This window comes from Varanus komodoensis, unplaced genomic scaffold (assembly GCF_004798865.1).
Source record: "Varanus komodoensis strain SLA01 unplaced genomic scaffold, ASM479886v1 scaffold31, whole genome shotgun sequence".
Lineage (NCBI taxonomy): Eukaryota > Metazoa > Chordata > Lepidosauria > Squamata > Varanidae > Varanus > Varanus komodoensis.
In genome coordinates this window covers 9,348,604-9,371,166 of record NW_025335780.1, presented here as the reverse complement: position 1 = coordinate 9,371,166, position 22,563 = coordinate 9,348,604, and the positions used below count along the sequence as shown (strand labels likewise).

General features: G+C 43.0%; 1 protein-coding gene across 5 annotated transcripts in view; it reads right to left on the bottom strand.

Moving 5' to 3' along the window:
- ABCC4 (ATP binding cassette subfamily C member 4) overlaps positions 1-22,563 on the bottom strand; it is a 166,134-nt gene that overhangs the window by 32,323 nt on the left and 111,248 nt on the right. For all 5 annotated transcript variants that reach the window (XM_044437824.1, XM_044437822.1, XM_044437823.1 and 2 more), the window contains 4 exons: positions 16,342-16,497; positions 6,159-6,248; positions 5,672-5,844; positions 3,578-3,683 (listed from right to left, as the gene is read on the bottom strand). In XM_044437824.1, the coding sequence (XP_044293759.1) occupies positions 3,578-3,683; positions 5,672-5,844; positions 6,159-6,248; positions 16,342-16,497 (525 nt within the window). The remainder of the gene's footprint in view (positions 1-3,577; positions 3,684-5,671; positions 5,845-6,158; positions 6,249-16,341; positions 16,498-22,563) is intronic.

Here is a 22,563-nt window from a genome sequence, read left to right as displayed (position 1 = left end):
GACGAGTACGTCCCACCACTTGCCTACTGGACCCTTGTCCGTCTTGGTTAATAAATAATTCCAAGCATGGGATTGGGACCTGGATCTTGGAAGTGGTTAATGCTTCTCTGAGGGAGGGTCGGGTGCCTGCCCCTTTAAAGGAGGCGGTAGTCCGACCGGTCCTGAAGAAAGCATCACTGGACCCAGAGATGGCCACTAACTATAGACCAGTGGCCAACATCCCGTTTCTGGGCAAGGTGTTAGAGCAGGTGGTGGCGGGACAACTCCAAGCACTCATGGATGAAACTGATTATCTGGACCCATTTCAGTCTGGCTTCAGACCCGGGTACGGTACTGAATCTGCCTTGGTCGCCCTGCACGATGACCTGTGCAGGGAGAAGGACAGGGGGAGTGCGTCCCTGTTGGTTCTTCTGGACCTCTCAGCGGCTTTCGATACCATCGACCATGGTATCCTTCTGGATAGGCTAGCGGGATTGGGGGTCGGAGGCACTGCTTTGCAGTGGTTCCGCTCCTATCTCAACAGCCGATTCCAGAAGATAGTGCTGGGGGACTATGGCTCTGCGCCATGGCAGCTATGCCATGGAGTACCACAGGGCTCCATTTTGTCCCCTTTGCTGTTTAACATCTACATGAAACCACTGGGAGAGGTCATCAGGAGGTGCGGGCTGTGGAATCATCAGTATGCTGATGATACCGAGCTCTACCTCTCGTTTTCCACCAATCCAGGTGAGGCAGTGGCTGTGCTGAACCGCTGCCTGGCTGAGGTAATGGGCTGGATGAGGGCCAATAAACTGAAGCTCAATCCAGACAAGACGGAAGTCCTGTTGGTTGGCGGATCGGGCTTCGGAGAGGGTGGATTTGACCTGGTCCTGAATGGGGTTGCACTCCCTCTTAGGGACAAGGTCTGCAGCTTAGGAGTACTCCTCGACCCGGAGCTTTCATTGGAAGCTCAGGTGACAGCGGTGGCGAGGAGCGCTTTCCTTCAGCTTCGGCTGATTAATCAGCTGCGCCCCTACCTGGAGTACGACTGCCTAGCGACAGTGACACACGCGCTGGTGACTTCCCGCCTTGACTTCTGTAACGCGCTTTACGTGGGGCTTCCCTTGAAGACGGTCCAGATACTTCAATTGATTCAAAATAGAGCTGCCAGGCTGCTGACGGGGACGGGGCGTTATGTTCACATGACTCCAGTCCTCCGTCAGCTTCACTGGCTTCCCATTGAAGTCCGGGCCCAATTCAAGTTGTTGGTTGGTTATGACCTATAAAGCCCTTAACGGCTTGGGTCCTGGTTACCTGAAGGAGCGCTTACGTCCATATATGCCCGCCCGCCCTCTGAGATCTGCGGGAGAGGCCCTGCTCTGGGAGCCCTCCATGAAGGAAATTAGGAGGGTGAGCACCCGGAGGAGGGCTTTCTCTGCGGTGGCGCCCAATCTATGGAATGCGCTCCCCAGAGAGGTCCGCCTGGCACTGTCGTCATTTGTTTTTCAGCGCCAGGTGAAGACCTTTTTATTTAAACATCATTTTAATTGTTAACAGTATTTGCTTATTTATCTGGCCAGGGCGACTTCTTTTATATTGTTTATATTGTTTATTTATTTTATATTGTTAATTTTAATTTTTATATTGTTATTTTTGTATTTTATTGTATTTTATTGTGTTGTAAGCCGCCCCAAGGCTTTGGCAAGGGGCGGCATAGAAATGTTTTAATAAATAAATAAATAAATAAATAATATTTCTTGCAGCCTTGCTAGAGAAGACAAACGGGGAGAAAAGAGACTTGAACTTTGAACACTAATGATCGTCTGGGGTCACGTGGGGAGAAAAAAGCAGTGCTGGCAGGTATGCAAGGAGGACAAATGATACCAAAGCAGTGGCCTAGAAGGGTAGAGAACAGGAACAGAAATGTATGCTTTTAGAGAACATTTCTCTTGCTCTTCTGAGCTGTTTTTTTTTCCTGCAAAAATTCTGCACACCTTTAGTATTTGTATCTATGTATCTAATGAATGGCAGCGTGAAGTATACAAAGTATATCGACTCTCCAAGCTAAAAGTCTGTATCAACAGACTATCACAGATATTCGGTTTAGGTTCAGGTTATATGAATATTTGTGACAAGGAAATATTATACAGGGGTGACTTTTTCCTGTCAATTGCTAGAAGGGAAATTATGTGGTGTATTAGACCCAAATACATCTTTATATCCAACAAAGGAACATCCTTTTCCTATCTAGCACATAAAATAAAGGGAGGACATTTATTTTAAGCAGCTTCATCATGGTAACTTATTTTTTGCCTGTTGTAAAATTATTGCGACCTTAATCTTATGGCTAGTCTTCTCTGCCTTTCAAATATAAAGGGAGGATTTCCTAGCAGTGGGTTGAAAATGGATCTCAACAAATGGATAAACAACAACCATGAGATAATAAAAATAGCGAACAGGGGCTATGGAAACAAAGTTTAATACAAGCCTGATGGGATAATAAGAGCATAACGATTTTGTGCAGAAACTAGCCTATGATCCTCACAATGTTTCACCAACACAGGCATCACATAATTAATAGGGCTGATGGCTGAAAAGTGCTGTTAAGGTTTGGGCTGTAAACCATTGGTTGAAAGGGCATAATAAAAAGGCAGAAATGGCACACTAATTCCTGAAGTACAAAGAGAAACCATCTTCAGTAATCAGAGAACAAATAATAGGCAGAGAAAGGAGATGTCTTTGTCTTCCTTTTTATTTTGTAGCAACAGGGTCAATCAAACACGAGCAATTAGCTGTCATTAAGACTATGCCATATTTAATGAAACTGAAGGGAATAAAGAAACCAGCCCTGCTGGAATAGCACTCTCTAACCATACTTGTTTATGAGACTTAATGAGTGAAAACCTGAGAAATCACTGAGCATTTCCAATCTGCAAGGAATGGTTGGAAGCAAAGTGGTTGTATATTGCACAGTAGATGATCTGTTAAAAGGGCAAGTTTGGGAACAAGAGGAAACAAATAAGGGTTCAGTGGATGACTGGATACAAGAGGGATGTATTTGTGAACTTCAAGTGAATGGGATATGACCAAGACTGGGGTGACAGGGAAGGGAAAACCAACTGTGCCAGTCCCTTATCCTACTGGCAGAAGATATCCAGAGCTTGACACAGAGTTCCTTCACAGTCCTGCTCTGTGAGAACCTTTTAAAGTGGAGGCAGCATGAAGTGACCTTAACAGGTCCTTTCTGGGCCATAGGAAAGGATCTTGGAATAAAAAGCCACTGCTAATGATGTCAGTTGGAATAGCAGGTGTACAGATAGCATTTCAACAACATGACTATCATTAGGGCTTTTTTGCAGTAAGGCTACTGACTGAATCTGCTTCACATCTGCTGACACACATGTCTGTTAATTAAATTGTGAAACCAAGGTAAGCTGGACTCACAGACTGAAGAAAAATCATCTGATGCTCCTGCCTTAATAGCATATTTGCATATGGACATTGTTTCTGTCCATTAGCATTCTCAAAGGCTAAAGCCACCCAAATTAAGCACAGACAGTTCCAGCTCTAGGAACAGGCTTTTAAACATGCTGCTCACCATAATCCTGTCGCTGTCAATGATGGTGTTCAGTCTGTGTGCAATAGTCAACACGGTGCACTGCAAGAACTTTTCACGGATTGTCTTTTGAATCAGTTCATCTGTTCTACAATCAAAACCATACGCAAATGTGAAAAGATTTGCAGCTATGAAGTTAATACAAATCTACCTTCCATAAAGTTTTCTTTTCTAGATTCACTTCCAGAGAATGAAACTAACAATTTTTACAAACAGTAACATAATTTTTCCCTTTAGATCGGGCATTCCTTTCCAGTTGATTTGCTTGCATTTGCCCATCTTTTCTAAATGTAGCCTCCAAGATATATCATAATTTTTTAGGTTACTGCAATGAAGCATGGAGGAAAATCCTAGAACTTCCAAGTTCTCTGCAAACATTTTTTGGAGAAGATTGTGCCCTCTGCAACCCTTCTTTCCTTCAGCTAATCTGACATCGTATGTTAAATATCATGTTTGCATAATTCAAACAATGGGCTGTAATGCTAAGGCTTTGGATGAAATGCACAGCATTTAAAATACCTATGTATTGCTAGAACAGAAAGTTTATGGGCAGAATTAATACTTAACCACTATTAAGAAAAACAAACCTAACTAGAAATACCTAAACCACAGTTAAACACAGGCAGAAAATTAGACTGTGAATCCATGGTTTGCTTGTCAAATAAAACTCATTTCCAAGAAAGGGCATCTAGGAAGATACCAGCAACTTAGCTACTTTGTAAGTAGAATTAACTATCTAAACCATGGTTAGTAAATCAAGCCATTTTCTATCCATCTTTATGTCTAACTTGTTATCTCTGTGGTTAGTTCAAAACAGTGGTGCTCTACACGAACTTGGTATAACTTTCATAAAAAGATATTATGAGAGCTGCACAGTTGTTTGTTTGTTTGTTTTGGGAAGGGGACATTTAAATTTCAGGGATGAAACAAGACCAACAAGAAGGTCATGTTGCCACCACAACATCTTCTGCAACTTGCATTTCCATGGCCAAAATTCTGTTAGCTAACAACTGTGTTACTGCAATGTGTATCTGCAGAGCTCCGTTTAGCCAAGACTGCTTGAATGCGTATGTTTATTAACAGGAAATATTCCTAGTGTGGTGAAGTGGAAAAGACATTATACTTCCATTAATCTGATAAAGGCACAGATTATCCAATACGTCTTGCTCTAAGTGTTAGCTAGGGATTTATTTATTTATTTAAAGTTTTTATATGCCGTCCCCTTGCTACATAGCCTCGGGATGGCTCACAGAAGTAAATAAATAAAACAATTACAATTACAATTAAAACCTGGAAAGCAATAATTATTATACGAATGTCATTTTTCTGTAACAGTTAAAAAACCCCTTCCTTCTTCTCTATCTCTTTGTCTCTCTCTCTCTCTCTGTCACACACACACAAGGTGTACAAAGCCCTTTCTCTCAACCTTCACAAAGATGACAAATTTACAGGGATGTTGTTAAAATGAATCATGACTCCATGAAGTGACTCATTTGTGCATGACTAAAACATGCTAACTTTATAGAGTGTTTTTTACAAGTATATGAAAAATCAATGAGAGAAAATGAAAGGGGGGGTTCTATCTTGATTTAAGAACAAAACAAAGCCTATGATACTGAGCCTTATTCTGTTATCTAGTTATTTGACCATTTTTAAGTACGAGAGTACATAAAATGTTAGCTCACTCATTGATTACATGCAGACACAATTCTAAGCCAACTATGGTTTAGCATTATGTGAATGTGCTTATGCGCAATTAATCATTATGTAAAATGCCAGGCAAACCTCAGTTAGCCTTAACTATGTTTTAGGGACACAAGCCAAGTTCAAACCATGATTTCTAACCCTCCCTTGTTTCCCTGAATCAAAAGTTATGCTTCAGATCTCCTTGAATGAGTCAGAGGAGGAGGGAGGGTGGAACACAGGAACGTAAAGCTGGCCTGTAGTTAATTGTTATATGTGAATCCAAGTTACTCACTCCGAATAACCTTTTGTAAAGAACCACAGGTGTTGAGGAAGGGTTTGTGGACGATGTGTAAGAGCACTGCAAGTAGATTATCAGAGACCCAGGTTTACCTTGGATCCACGTTTGCTGTTGCTTCATCGATAATAAGTATTCTGTTCTTCTTCAGAATAGCCCTGGCCAAGCACACAAGCTGTCTCTGGCCAACACTGAAATTGGAACCAGATTCTGCCAGCTGCGTTTCTAATTTGTCAGGCAGCTCTTCGATAGCCTCCTTTAGCTGGACCTGCAGACATACCAATATGCCCAAATATGAGTAAACTACATCTAAAAGAATACCATATTCTTCTTCCACTTCAAAGGCAGGATATAAATGCAATTAAATGTAACAATAATAAATATTTAAATATTTAATTGTATTACCAATTAAATGATAATATTTAAGAATTTACCTATTCTATCTGTAAAAGAAAGTGATGCTTGAAAAGTAAGTGATTGGGATAGGGATAACCTAACTTAAGAGGCACAAACAGCATGAATGTAATTCTCCTGTATGCATATACTTGCTCTTTGAAAAGCACTGTGTTGCTGGAAAATTACCTCTTCCAAAGAATTCCATAGCTCCTCATCATTATATTCATTGAAAGGATCCAAGTTTTTCCTCATGGTTCCGGTAAACAAAACTGGTTCCTAAAACACAATGAATTGGTCATTTAAGATATTTGGGGTTAAAACACTTCTGCTCAATCTGACTCGAAAATCCAAAACTTCAACGCATGTAGAGTTGATAAAAGTTCTTCCAGATGTCTCAAAAGCCATGTGGGACAGAGCCACCTGTGTGAGCAGTAAAAGCCCCGTGATTGCTTCTTCAAGGCAAAATATGGTTATTTGTAACTTTGCAGTAGAAAAGTAGCAGGAGGCACACAACCTTTTTCCTGCCCACCATTTCCTCCTCCACAAATAATTTCCACTCCAATGCAACAAAATTTTCATTAACTTTGCAAGGAGGCATCTGCAGTCCTGTGGGAAGAAACGCAGTGAAAGGCAAGACCTACACAGCTGGTTTCCATCCTTTTCATGGAACAAGCATACACTTCCCAAAATCACTTGGCCTAAAATCAGCAGTCACAGATTTCTTTGGTTTTTCACACTAACAAAATTGCATGTAACCTGTACCTTTACCCCTAAGAGAAAGAGAACTTTAGAACAGATATATACAGACTTTAGACCATTAATTGTCTTTGGGTCCACGCTCTCTTCCGGCAGGTATGAATTCAGCAAATTCTGGGGCAAAATGAACCGAAGCAAATCTCTCACTCATTTTTAGACTACTGCATAGCTGTACACCACATTTTTAAACATTTTTGAAAAAAAATCTTTGTATGTTTGCTGTCCTATAATACGGATGATTCATTCTACATTCATTAACCACTACGTGATCAGATCTTGTTCTTTAAAAAGCAAAAAACATATAAAGATACCTCACCTCTACTGTTTGAAGAAACATTCATACAGATCTAAAAAGCAAAGGAATTCCTAAGGTTTACATCATGAAAGTTTCATTCAACTGAAGTATATAACTGAGCCGGTGTGGTGTGGTGGAGTGCTGGATTGGGCCCTGGGAAATCTGGATCCCAGTCCCACCTGGCCATAAAGCTCACTGTGTGACTTTGGGTCACTCTCAGCCTAACCTACCTCACAGGTGTGCTGTTGTGAGGATAAAATGGAGTTACATAAGCCACCTTGGATTCCCCACAAGAAGAAAAAGGTGGGAAAATGCAGTGTAATAAATGTGATGATGATAATACTAATAATATAAACAATTAATTTTAAAGGTAACCCAGAACGTGAGATACATCCCTTTGCAACGCACTGTGTCACACCTACGTGTGAGCTTGCCAGTTGCTGAATGATGAACTAATTGCCCTATTCTCTTAGCTACTGGCTTAACCTGGTTTCTTCCTGGTCTGTGTGGGATGGGGGAGGATGCTGCTTGTGCACGCCAGCAAAAAGAGTTTGTCGCTAAGGATGGAGATAATTGCTTGTCTGGTTTCACTGGATGGTGAAAGCAACTTAAAACATGGATTGGCTGGAGCCTGATGGAGGTTTTAATCTAGCGACATACAGTTTTAGGCAAGACGAAGTTCTGTTGAAACTCATAACAACTAATTTTATTATGATTGCTTACAGTGCAGTCCAATGTGTGTTGATTGGAAATAAATCTCCTTGTGTTCGTTGGTGAGAAAGTGCACCTCTTCTTGGCTCTGTCCTTGCTATAGTAACTCAAGAGCCAAAGGACATATTGGTGGGGTTTGCATAATCAGGGAAGGAGAAGAAGCCAGGCTGACTTTCTGGCTCCTGTCCTGTAGATGCTGGTCACACACTGCCTCGTCCCCATAATTATTCTCATTGGGCATGGGCTGCCATGTTGTCCCAACATACCAAGGGGCCGTGGAATGCGGGCTGCCAAACCTGCTGAAATGTCTGAACAAGTCATGGCTGGCAGGGTGGTGTGTACCCCGTACCTGCTGTCCCTCTTACCAGGTTTAGATGACATGGCCCAGTGAGGATAATAATGAAGATGATGCAGCAGGAAAGACCAAGAAAGAAACCACTTCTTTCCCGTCCCGTCATGTAAGCCAGGCCAACATATTTAAAAAAACAATTCCACCATACGTGCTGAATTACTTTCCCATCCTAATAATGGGGGGGGGGGTCGCTCAGGATCATAGATTAGGTCTGCAGTCCTCTGCCACAATCGTGACAAAAACGGCCATGCACAACCATTCGAGAAATGGAGTGATTAAGAAAGCTCCACTAGTGTTATTGGACTTTGTGGAATGACACTGTGGGATATTGCCCAGATGGTGAATGATGTGTTGTATCACACTGCCAGGACGGTGGGTGGGTGCATGAGCTCTGAATGGAAGGTTCTGGCTTCTTCTGAATGGCTCACTCAAAGGTACCTACTACAGCTTTAGTATAATAGTCCAATATAGCCTGGAAATATTCAACTGCCCCATGTGTCTTTGATGGTATCTATCTTTCTAATAATTCAAACTGGAAGTTTATTAAACTGGAGAAATAGTATATTACAGTGATTAACTGCCAACAAGATTACAAACCATATAGCTATTTTCATTTGAATGGGCTAGTATACTAAGCCAAGTTATGAATAACATTGAAAGCTTTTTGGATAAAATATTTCTAATCCACTTCTGCCAAGTTTTAAAGGTAAATAAAAATCAACACAGATAGAATAAATGTAAAGTATAATAAATGTTTGCTTTCTTTTCAAATATAAACCAATGAAATATTTTTCATTTAAAAATAATCCCACCATGTAATTTTAATTACAAAACCTGTTGATCAAAAGTCCAGTAAAGCATTAAAAAGGGTGGAATATTTTCTCTTTCCTTAAGTTCCCCTCCATTTAAAAAAAAAAAACAAAACAATATTTATTATGCTATTGGATTCAAGCTGAAATTATTGTTGCTATGATTTCCCATTTCAATCTATTTTTATAGGTTCGCAAAATGGGAAATTTGAATTCATAAAATCTTTGTAACTGTTATAAAATTCTAACAGCACATATGTACTGCAACAGTAGATAAGGATAATTTTAATCACCATTTCGGATACAGATTGTTATATTAAATTTCCCTGTTTCATGAGAGGAAGTTAATAAGCCAAACCTGTAAATAACTGTAAATTATCACTAGGAAAGCAGGTAATACTGCAACAATGGACTGATGGAGACAAATGCAAGCTTCGGACAACCCTAGCTGAAGAACTAATTAGTAGTTCGAACAGAATTCTTCAATGGGCAGATATTTATCTTAGAAATGACCAGCTAAGTACAGAGCTAACAGTTTGGGCTTCAGTTCAGATGTTAAATGCCAAACCACAGTTTGGCACCTCCTCAGCTTGTACACCTGTATCTCCTCCTGCTTTTATGAGCTTCGCCCTTCTGGCTTTATGAAACGTATTTACTTTGATGTCAGAACTGGCAAGCGTTGTCGAGTCGTGATTCAAAACCACGGAAGATACACTTAGTCTTCCACAAACAGCCGCAACGCTCTAATAGGGAAATTCGTAAACACTGGATATTTTAGGGTGGGAAGGAGAGGAAGAGTCTTAATTAGATGCCCAAAGCAGGGGAGGGGGATTACCAAATTTCTGGGGAAAGAATTTGGCAAACAGGAATTTACCGCAGAAAGAAATCTCGCCAGTTGCCACCTAGTAAGCATCAGGAGGTGGCACAAGAAAGCAGAGACTGTGACAATAGGATTTTCACATGGCACTACAGCCTACAGTGGGGCTGCTCCACAGCTCCATCTGGAGGCCACATCCAGCCAGAACAACCTCCACACTACTTGCCGTGGTCCCGGGCCCCGCTGGAGCCCTCAGCCTCCTTATGAGCACCAGCTTGCATACCTGGGAGAAGGTTTTGTTTCCTCCAGAAACTGCCTCAGCAAGACCACAGGTCTTCCTGGCAGCTGTGGTGTGGCTGAGCTCTTGCGCCTTGCCTGGTCCTTGCTACTTTTGGTTCCTGCCTGGTTGTCTTGCCTCAGCAACACAGGGCTTCCTATTTGTTGTGGTATATTTCAGCCCCTGCATATTGCCTGACCCTGAATAAATAAATCTTTATTCTACATAAAATGATCAATTACAACCACGAGAGATTATGCTAACGATGATGAGGAAGTGGTCCTCTCTTTCTGAATGAGATCAGTTCACAGGATACTTTTAACTTGCCTGGGCCGTCCCTCGATGGGCGAGTCCGACAAACTTCTCTCCCTCCGTCGTTCCCATTGTCTTGCCTCCAATTGCCACAATCTGTGCTCACATCTGCGAGAGCGCGCATTTGCTAACTCCCCGTCTGAGTCAAGGTTGACTCCCGTGTTCTCAAGAATGTTATCAGCAGATGCCCCAACCGCTCCCTCGGCAACCTCCCGACGGACCTCCGACTGCTGTACGCTTTCAGTTTCTCCCTAAATCCTACCCCCATCTGCACCCTCTTCTCTTTGAAGAGCTTCGTCAGGGAGTGGGGGGTGGGGCGTTTGAATCGCAGGCACCAAATATACATCTTCCTGCAATGAAGCCTGCATCTCCCTCTTCTCCAAATGTGCCAAAGACTCTTCTGAGTCAGTGCGCATGACACTGCCCAATTACTCTGCCTCAGGTACCTGCACCCTGCTGTTTGTCTTCATCATTCTTGACCTTGGCTTGTTCAGGACCACATCCTTGTCCTAACCTCCTGGTTGCTGATTATGGCTTATTTCTTGACTATGCCCCTGCCCCTGACTTAACTACCAGACTCTTGATAGTGTTTGGATTCAGCAACACACTGCCTTGAGTCCTGGTGCCTCTGTTTTGATTCCTGCTGCCTCCATCCTGGACCCTGATAGGTGGTGACAATTCTGAATATGTAACCAGCACTAGGGATCATTATGCTGTGTGAAAGTAGTGAGCCTGGGTTATGCAAGGGCTAAACAATCATCGTGGTTTATGCAAGGGTTGTGTGAGGCTGGTCTGAACAGGATTCACATTCACCAGGTTAGCACAACGTAAGACCCACAGACCCACAGGGTTTCATATGAACTATGGCCTGCAGCCACCATGGCTTGCCATAGATTCAAGATTAAATAACCCACAGTGCGCAGTGCATGTTGTCTGAACCCTGTCTATAGCTCCAGGAAATGGGCATGTTGAAATTGTTATGCTGTCTTCAGAAAGCCAAGTCCCAAGCTGTTTAACACTTTTAGCTGTGCCTGGAAACAAAGATGGTCAAAGTATATATATGAGGTGTGACACAAAAATAACCAGAGTAGTAATAAAAATATGTATTGATGAATTACAGCATTCTGAACATGGTCACTTTCTATATACTCCCCTTCCCAATCTCTACACTGCTCCATATGTATTTTCCATTAATTGAAACAGTGCTGGAAGTCTTCTTGCGTGAGGCTCTTCAACAGGCTTGCCGTTTTTGCCTTCACTTCATCCACTGATGCAAAATGTGTTCCCTTCAGGTCACTTTTGATTTTTGGGAACAAGTAAAAATCACAGGGAGCTAAATCGGGTGAATAAGGAGGATGATCGAGGACAGGAATGTTTTTCCCACTCAAAAACTGCTTTACGGAAAAAGCATTGTGCGTGGGAGTACAATCTTGATCTGCTGTTTGATTTTCCCCCCAGCATTATCGTGGCAACACGTGTAGCGAGTATAGTTCAAATACTGACCGGGCTATTCATCGGATATACTTAGCCAGCCGGCGGTCTGAGAGGGCGTGTAGGGGGAGATAAAGTTCTATGATGTACGTCTAGCTGACCTCCAGATGATTTTCCAGGAAAACCTGAGCACAATCCGGTTATTTCTGTGTCTCACCTCATATAAGAAATGGTGCAATATGTTTAGAAAGTCCAAGTTAGCAACTTGACTGCCACATTATGAACCAAAGTTTCTGAATAATATGCAAAGGTAGCTCCATGAAGTTCAGCCTAGATGCTACTGGAGCACAGATACACGATGGTAGAGAGACTTCGACCTAGGACAGTCTGTGCCCCAGAGTTCATTTGAGCACATGGGAGAAGCGTCAAGTCTAACAGGACCCTTATGCTGCAAATCTATGGAACACGCTCCCCAGAGAGGTCCGCCTGGCGCCGTCGTTATCTGTTTTTCGGCGCCAGGCGAAGACCTTTTTATTTAAACGTCATTTTAATTGTTAACAATATTTGCTTATTTATCTGGCCAGGGTGACTTCTTTTATATTTTTTATTTATTTTATATTGTTAATTTTAATTTTATATTGTTATTTTTGTATTTTATTGTGTTGTAAGCCGCCCCGAGGCTTCGGCAAGGGGCGGCATAGAAATGTTCAAATAAACAAATAAATAAACATCACCACCATGGTCAGTTGAACAGAGCCTCTCTCTTGATGCTGCTTTCATCTGTTACTTCTAACACGGCCCATTACTAAAGCTGGACACCCACTCAGCACCGCCACTGCATTACCCTGACCAGATGATGGTGCAAAACAAAATCTAACGTCATTGGCATACTGATGACCATTCACATTCTTACCAAATGCACAGGCTTAAAACACTTAAACCACAAAGGCCCTCTGCTGATGTAACATTTTCTCATCATTTAATGAAAAATAGAAGGTGTGAGCCTTTTAAAAGGAGTGGGGTTGGACTCAATGGGCACTTATACCTCTGACAATTCCTCCAATTCCTGTCTGTATATGGCACCCACCCACTGCTTGCAGAACAAAGGTTTAAGTCTTCAGGGCAACGTGAAAACCAGTGAAAGCATTCATTTCTTGAATGGGACAGGTTGGCAATAATGAAATGAGCATTTCGCTTACTGAAAAGGGCTAAATCTGTTGCACAAGCAGTATATCCACTTACACAACAGAATCAACGAAACCCACCACCTGCAGGACAGAATATGTAGGCAGCAAGCATGTTAGCAAAGATGGAAGCGCCCCAGTTGGTTCCACCCAGTACATTTTCAGTGGGCAAGCCAAGCGAATTGCTACCATTGTACTGATCGTACTCGACCACGGGAGCTTCCTGCAGATCCGTATTCTGCTTCCTGCATAAATTCTCCTTTGCTCTTTCACTGGGCTAAGCACAGTATCCCGTTACAGATAAGCAGGACTGCCTGTAACCACGGTTTGCGAACTAAATCCAAGCACTGGTTTCAACCCGGCAGCAGTCAGCTTTAGGGTTGGCACAGGTGGAACACCCTCCCATGGCCGATGCTGGAAAGGAAATGGTGGGGCTGAGTCCGTGCTCACAGAGGGGCAGCTTCAGCATGCGGGGTGTACCTGGATGTTGAATTCTCTGCAGAAATCATTTTTAGCACACACAATAATCTATTACTTAATTTATAGCAGGAAATCCCTGACCACATGAGTAGAATCATTACTACCTTTTGAGTCCAAACATCTCACAGCTACCTGCCTTGAAACCCTCCTGAAAAGGGGAGGGGGCTGGGAGGAACAAGCCCCTTTTAACCTGCAAAGTAATTTTATCCACCAGCTTTCAGACACTTGACAAACCACCAGGGATTTGACTAAAACCTAACTTATAACTGGAAAGACGAAAAATCAAAATACTTTTTCTTTTGTCAAAATAACTGCATCCCCGTAACAGGAAACATGTGGGTCAATCATGTTCGCCACAATAAATATTTCCAAGGCTGGAGAGCAAAGTAAGTTTCAAAAAATGTCCTATTTAAATGCGTAGCTTCCCCCGACTCCCCCTGAACAAGAGACTGGCATTTTACAATGCAACTCCTACCTGAAATAGCCTGGAAAAGGGCTTTCATGCCCCTGCAGCCACTGAATGAACTGATCATCGTCCATTTTCAAGAGAAAAGAACATTGTGCAAACACAAAGGCGGAAGAATTTAAGTCCATGTAAAGTCCCCTTTAGATACAAAAAGGTCACCAACTTCACTCAGTAGCACTACTGTGCATTAATGAAGCCTTCAGTGTTCAGAAACAAAGACAGAGGCTGCATTAGGCCGCAATCCAATTGTATTTCTTTGGTAGTAATAGCATACCTGCCTCTTTCTGTGCTTTCTGTTCTTTCAAGCAAGTGGGGAAGGAGGATCAGCCAAAGAGGGCTCTTAGAGAGCCCATTCTGCTAGCAAAACTTTTTACCATGGTAGTTGAAAAAATTCAATGGCAAAAATTCAAAGCACCTCTACATAAAAGGGAATTACTATCCTCACTCCCCCACAATGTATGTATGGATTATTATAAAGTTTATATCAGCACGTCATGAAAGTTGATCTGACAAGCAGGTTCCAAGGGCTCAATTTGTGTCACAGCTTGTATAATAAACAACAACTTAAGCAACAAAGTGATGAAGTTGCAAGAGGTAGGTGCAAAACGCTTCAATTTTTCTAGGGAAAATGCACTGCCCGTTCGGGCATGGGGGGGGAGAGGATACTTTCCTCGCATTTGCTGGATTCAGGCTTCATGAGTCGAGCCACATTACAAAAAGTATCCCAATAGGTTGGATACCTGGGTCTGCGTGCATGCTCAGAAACACTCCACCCAAAGCCCTGCACTGCCTAGCCAGTCTCCCAGCGCAACTCCTCCTGCCCTCAGGAACAGCTTAGGAAGTCTTTCTCTGCATGGCCACCACTTGGGCTCCTTTTTCTCCACTCCACCCCACCCCACCAGCCCTTCCGCTTTCAATCAGTTCTCTCCTATTCAGAGTCCACTATGTGTGCAGAGACCCAGCCTCTTTCCTGCCAGCTATAACCAAACCACCCACTCCCTTGTCCTGCACTTCCTTTCTAGAATGAGGCACACCCTCAAGATGGGCTTCCTCCCACCACAGATTCATGGGGCTTTGGGTAGTTGATACTGGAGCAGAATGATTGGACAAGCTTTTAATCTACCTCACATGGTTTCTGTAAGCATAAAACAAAGGAGAATTATGCAGGCTGTCCCTTGGAGGCCAATAATTACACATGCAAACTATTTTCCCTTTATCACAGGACATGCCTGGTTGTCCAATGTACAAGTTCACACATGCGTGTTTAATGCCTGATGACCACAACCACCTTGCGACATCTGTCCCATATGAATCCAACCCTGCACAGTTCAATCGCCAGACAGTCTGAATAAGTGCAGGTCCTTTCAGCAAAGGGAGTCTGCACAAACCATAGTGACCCTCAGGGATGCATCTTATGTGCTGCACAAATACTTTCTGCACTCTCCTTTTGTAGTCAGGCCTAGATGCTCAAATTGGAAATTCAAGCTCATGTTCCAAATGGCGCATATTTAAATTCTGCAAAAACCAGAAACAGTTAATGGAAAAGGACTAGGCCCTGGCGTTCATGGATGTGAATTCATGCACATCCTTCACCAAGCTATACACAATTGTTACCAAACACACCTATTTGTTAGCACAAATGAATAATGAGAAATGAATCACAGGCTCCCGTTTTGAATCCTCTACATCAGTACATGTAGCATTTATTAACATTCCGTAATCTCATGACCTCTTAGGACCTATTGTGCGTTGTGCTCGCAGTGTGGGTGCCACAAAAACACCAACAGCATGAGCTCCTAATTCAGCCATCCCCAACCTGGTGCCTTCTAGATGTTGGGACTAATGGGAAATAGAGCCCAAAACATCTGCAGGGCACCAGATTGGACTAGCATGTGAATCAGGTGATTTTAGCTCCAAATCAGGCATCAGAACAGGTTTTGCTGACTTGATGGAAGCTACTCAAATGACTCAGTGACCAGTTTTACACAAAGGCCATTCTGCCTGGGGCTACAGGATACACAGGAAAAAGCAGGCAGTTCATCAGTGGCTTGGAAAGGTGAAGGGGCATCACAGCAGTCCTGTAGTTTGAGATTTTGCAAGTGCATACCTGTACAGACCTCTGTATGATGCTGGACTTTCCACTCTTAACCCCTGTGACCTCCCCCTTGGTTGCAAACTAAATACATTCTGCAGTGATAACTTAATGATAGAAATAAAGTCATTTGGGCATGACAGAAACACAGATAACAAAACTCTTAAAACAGTCATAATAATTTCACTTCATTTTCAGGCAATGTGCAGAGAAGAGAGGATTAACATATACAAAAAAAATGAAGACGAAAAACACCACAGTGCTATAAAAGAATTCTGGAATGTTACCAACAGAGTGCAGAGCAAAGATAAAGAAAATATTACAACCCTAAGGTTTCTGGAGAGTGCTGGACCTATAAAATATACTGATACACAAAGCAGACCATACCTGAGGAATGATGGAAATTTTCTTCCTCAAGTCATGGAGTCCTAGTTCTGATGTCAAATACTTATCAATCCAAATTCTTCCCTGGGGCTCAGCCAACCGGAAAAGAGCAGCAATGAGAGAACTTTTTCCAGCTCCTGTTCTTCCCACAATTCCAACCTGAAAGGAGAGGAAGGAAACATAACACACCGGTCAGGCTAGCTTCAAAGAATGGAATGTTTTTCTAAAGCTCCGTTCATAATTAACTGGTAAATTTCAGTTCTTGATGGGCGAGCTTTACAAGCCGGGTACTAGGAGACATGGCCACAAAAGAAAATAACCATAAATAAATGTTGTTTTTAAACTATCATGTACCAGAAAGATTTGAAAAGACTTGAGTGATCTTAAGCTATTGTCAAACAGACCCAAAGACTGCCGCCCTGTTTTTCCATATGCAATATGGGTAAGACAAAATCTTTTCCTTAATAACATTTAAGAAGCTGTCATCTATTTTGTGTGTTAAGATTTCCACCCTCTCCCTTAAGGCATAACTGTCTTGTCTTGGGTACTTAAATTGATCTTAAATTTTAAGACACACACACACACACTCTTAAATGTATCGTGGCCTACCCTGAACCTACAGAGACAGGGTGGCTTGTAACATGTTATTAACATTTTATTTGGGACAGGAATAGCATTTCTCATCTGTCCTACGAGCAAGTCTAACAGGCTGATCACTGGGCTTTCTTTTTCTATTATAAAAACAGGCAACTGAAATTTAAAAGATATTGCCATAAAACACCTAAATCAGAATAAAAGTGCGGTTATTTCAGGCCCAAAGTGAACTATCAGCACACTCCTGAACTAGCCTCATGAGGATGATGACGATGACGATGACGACGACGACGATGAGGCAACCTTCACATCCCACTTTTTCCTCTTGCAAGGAAGCCAAGGAGGCTGGCATGGCTCTCCTCTTCTCTATTTTATCCTCAGAACACTCCTGCTGGAGTAGCTTAGGTGCAAGTCTGTGGCTGGCCCAAAGTCACCCAGTCTGGGGACTAGAACCCAGATCTCCTGGGCCCCCGTCCAGCGCTGCGCCACACTGGCTCTCTTTCTACACATTTATTGGTAAAAAGGGTGATACATTTTGCCAACCAGGATATACTTTGGGATATACCAATAACCACTACAATTCACTAATATTAAACACATCTGGAAGATAGTCTTCCTTATTCTAGTAACTACAATGAAACTGAAAATAAAATCTCATTTCATAATTTTTTAAAAATGAAGCAAAGTGCTAATGGTTATTTTTTTAAAAAAAAATACAAATCTAATTGAAGACAGCACAAAAATTATTTTCCAATATGTAATATTGCTTTAGCACAATAGTCTCACTGTAAGAGAGAAAGGGAGGGGAGGGGAGGGGAGGGAAGGCTATAACCATTAGTTCCAACAAGTGATGGACCAGGTGGGTTCACATGGCACAATGACAAAATAAGCTACATTGTGCGGCTTATTTGCCCAATGATCCAGAGATAATCAGGCTCACCATAGCTGGTTGGCCCCCTCCCTTCTCCTTCAGCCCTCTCTATAAAAAAATTAAAATGAAAAATTAAAAGCTAAAGTGAAAAAGGGCAGTGTTCATGACTGTGCTGGGATGGGATGGGTCCAATGCCAGCTATCCCAAAAGGCTGCTCGGACACTTTTGGGGTAGTCAACAATGATGGTTGTCTAGTATCCACTTGACGCTCATGGTTAGGGCTTTTGCCTCTTTTGCCAAGCAGCTCTGCCAACACATCCTTTCACCCATGGTGGAGACCGTCATCTGGATTTGAACAACATGGTATTCCAACAGGGATGACAGCAACCCTACAAAAAATCATGGGTTGTCCAGGTGGCTTATAATCCTAAAATAATCCCGAGGAAAGCAGTCCAAGTTCACATGAAACAATAACCTACCATGAACCCAGTCAGTGGAACTGGGTTTATATGATTCAACAATCCACGCTGGGCACCCAGTCATGGTGGGTTGCTGAGTCATCCAAGCATAGACCACTTCATACAGAATGATTTGTTTTTCTGCAGAAGCCACTCTAAACATTCATTGCTTGTTTTAGGGGTTGTCCAATCCATGATGGGTTGTTATTATCATCCAAACCAAGAAAGCAATTCCATTGTGTGTTGAGGGGATTCACTAGCAGCTACTCAGCAAGAGCAGGAATCAACCCTGATACCCTCCCCAGTCTTGCCTATGTCTCAATAAGAGGCAGCCCCTCCATTAATGCCCAAGCAGCACCTGGGAGTCACTGGTTCACCATTTTTTTTCAACCCCGTAATATTGCACAAATAGGCTGGACATATACATAGAAACAGAGCGAGTCAGAAGGGACCTCCCAGGCCATCTAGTCTGACCCCTGGCTCCAGCCAGCTCTGCTCATGACATGCCCACCATGTGCATGTCCAGCCTATCTTTGAACACCCTCACCGATGGGGCCTCAACGACCTCTTATGGAAGCCCATTACACACCCTCGGGGTCCTAACTGTCAGGAAGTGCTTCCTGGCATCTAAATGGAACCTTGGTTCCCTGAGCTTTGCTCTGTTGAAATGCACCCTGCCATCCTCTGCAGGGGAGAACAGGTCTCTACCCATCTCCATGTGACATCCCCTCACATACCTGTATGTTGCCAACATATCCCCTCTGAGTCTCCTCTTCTCCAGGCTGAAGAAACCCAGTTCCCTCAGTCTCGCCTCATATCCCATCCCCTGCAAACCGGCCACCAACCTTGTGGCCCTACGCTGCACTGACTCTAACCTGGCTATATCCTTTCTGTAATGAGGGGCCCAAAACTGAGCACAATACTCCAGTTGCGGGCGCACCAGAGTCGTATAGAGTGGTAGTAATACCTCTCTTGATCTAGAAGCCACACTTCTGGCTATGCAACCAAGGGTGGTGTTCACCCTCCTGACCACCGCATCACACTGCTGACTCATGTTTAGCCTGCAGTCAACCAGCACACCGAGGTCCCTTTCACAAGTGCTGCTCTCCAGCCACTTGTCACCTAACCTGTACTTATGACAGCTATTCCTATGCCCCAAGTGCAAGACCTTGCACTAATCCACACTGAACGCCATCCTGTTGTCTCCTGCCCACTTCCGTAGTCTGTCTGTACCTGCTCCTCAGTTGTGGCCACTGCTCCAGTTTTAGTGTCGTCTGTGAATTTGATCAGCAGAATGTTCACCCCTTCTTCCATGTCGTTAATGAAAAGATTAAACAGGATCGGTCCCAGGACAGAGCCCTGGGGAACCCCACTTGTCACTGGCCGCCATCCCGATGATTCCCTGCTAATGGTTACCCTCTGCTTTCAGTCAGTCAACCATGCCCTAATCCACCGGACAGTGCTGTGGTGTATCCCAAAACTCCTCAGTTTCTCCACCAGGATATCATAGGGCACTTTGTCAAAGGCCGTGCTGAAATCCAGGTATACCACATCCACTGCATCCCCTCCATCTAGCCATCTCGAAACCTTGTCATAGAATTCCACAAGGTTTGTCTGGCAGGACCTGTTTTTGCAGAAGCCGTGTTGTGTGGCTGTCAGCCTCCCTTCCCTATCTAGCATCACTAGATCTCTCTCTATTATGAGCCTTTCCATTGTTTTTCCTACAATGGACGTAAGGCTAACTGGTCTATAATTCCCCATGTCCCTTCTACTACCCTTTTTGAAAATTGGGACCACTGATGCCACCCTCCAGTCCTCTGGAACTTCACCCGTTCTCCACAAGGCCTCAAAAATGGAGGCCAGTGGGCATGAGAGAACCCCTGCCAACTCTCGAAGTACTTTCAGGTGTAACTTGTCAGGTTACAACTTTCAGGTGTAACATGTCCAATGCCCTGAGGAGCCCCTCAATCTCAAGGGGGGGGTGACTCTAATCTGTGCCCCTAAGTCCCCAGCCTCATCTAATCTCCTATGCGGCTCTCCCCCATCCAGCTTTGGAGACGGGGTCATGAGTGGAGTGGGCTGGAGCTGGGGGTCAGACTAGATGGCCCCAGGAGACCTCTTCTGACTCACTGCTTCTATGCTTCTAAATATCTATCTATCATCATCGCCATTGTTGTCATTATTGGTCTTTTCCAAGTGTACTCTTAGTTTTGCCTGCTTAATTTCCCTGCCTGTTTCAGCTATCCAAGCAAGCAGCCAAGTGGGGTACACAGACTGATGAGGCAGGGCAGTGTATAAACCAATTTATGCACAGTTGCTTTGCTGTCAATTAAGAGGCACCAGGCTGCAGATGTAATCGAGATATGCTAAAGATTGTAAAGCATGGGGGTTTCACAAAGAACTAACAGAGTTTGATCAAGTGATGCTTAAAACAGATGAGAAAATTATTAAAAGATTATATGATTTTTTACTTGACAGGAAAATGGAAGGGGAACAGGTTAAGGAAACTATGATAACATGGGCACAAAACTTCGGATTCAATGTTGAACTAGAAAAGTGGCAAAAACTATGGGAAAGAAATATTAAGGTAACATTAGCAACTTCGTCTAAAGAAAATTTATATAAAATGTTCTATAGATGGTATTTGTCACCAAGTCGATTAGCTAAGATGTTTCCAAATATGTCAAACAGGTGTTGGAAATGTAAACATAAAGTGGGTACTTTTTATCATATGTGGTGGACTTGTGACAATGCGAAAAAGTATTGGATTAAAATACATAGATGGATGGAGGAAATATTACAAAAACCCTTTGCTTTTAAACCCGAAGTTTTCTTGTTAGGCATCATACTGGAAGACGTTAACAGACAGGAAATGTACCTGATGGTGCACCTAATCACAGCGGCGAGGATTGCATTTGCTCCGTATTGGAAAAGTGAGGAGCTGCCCACCAATGGATTGATTGTAAGAAAGATCTTGGACTGCGCAGAAATGGATAGATTGACTTTATCACTGAAGGAGAAAGAGGACACTGACTTCTATCGAACTTGGGATTCTTTCTCTAAGTGGCTGGAGAAACGGGACTTGGCACAAACTTAGAGATGTTTTCAAATTATTATAAACTGATTTGAATTTGACTATAGAATGTTAAAAAATATGTAGTAGGGGGTTGACCCAATAAATCCGATGTATGTGATGTCTGATTTTTTTACTATTAGCTTAAAATTTTAATTAAAAAAAAGAGGCGCCAGGCCAGGGGTGGGGAAGAGAGTACTACCCACTTAGAAACATAATTCTTACACATTAGTGTTGAACTGCCACTTCTCAGGGACCTCCATCTTTCTTGGATCTCCAGCTCACCTGGAAAGGTTCCCCACCTTTTTGCAGCTTCTATTGTCTGGTTCTCTGACAGGGCTGCAAATTTCCTTTCTCATTAACTTTCCAATGATTATATTTGTATATGTATCTTCATTTTGCTTAGAACGGTCAGGAAACCACAGTAACTGCCGCAGTAAGTGCTCCATGTCGGCATCACAAAAATGATTGGGGACAGCCAGTATCCCCCTTTCCTGGAATAGCTGGAGACGGGGGAAGCTGGGGGAAACTAAGAAGCGCCAGTTTAACACTTAAAATTGAGAGAGCAATTGAGAATTGATAAGAGGGTCTAATATGTAGGTGTGCTCCCTGTTGGGGCACCTTCTTTCACTGCTTCTTCCCCTTTAACAATGCTTTTCGGCTGACACCAGGCAATTGCTTCCCTGACAACTTTGTGCAAGTTAGCCTTCATATGATCTCATCCTGTCTAGTTCATGGGTGCTGTCTTCTCTACTTCACTGTGCCCATTGACAGCTGACACCCACAACGATATTCAGCAACACTGCATCTATTGGACAGGCAAGATTTAAAGAGAGCATTTGTGCACTTGTGGAAAACTGACAAATATAACCATTTACACACACACGCACGCACGCACGCATGCAAGGGGCCAAGAAAAAAAAACCTGAACTGTATTTTTGAGGCTCTGAAAAAAATAGAGAGAGCAAACAGAAAGAAGTACTGGTCACAGTAGGGATGGGGAAACAAGATGGATTCTACTGCAAAAGACACTGGAGTATCAGCAGAAGAACCAAAGGCGAAGAAGTGGGAGCAGAAAGGAGAGCAAACCCAAACATCAAACTGCATAGCTTATTTCTGGGGTGGCTTAGGATGTTCTGAAAACATGGTCATTGGTGGGCATTTGAGAAAGAACTGCTACCCCAAAATGCAGAATTCTCTACATTCTGATTCACTAAGAAATCTGAGAA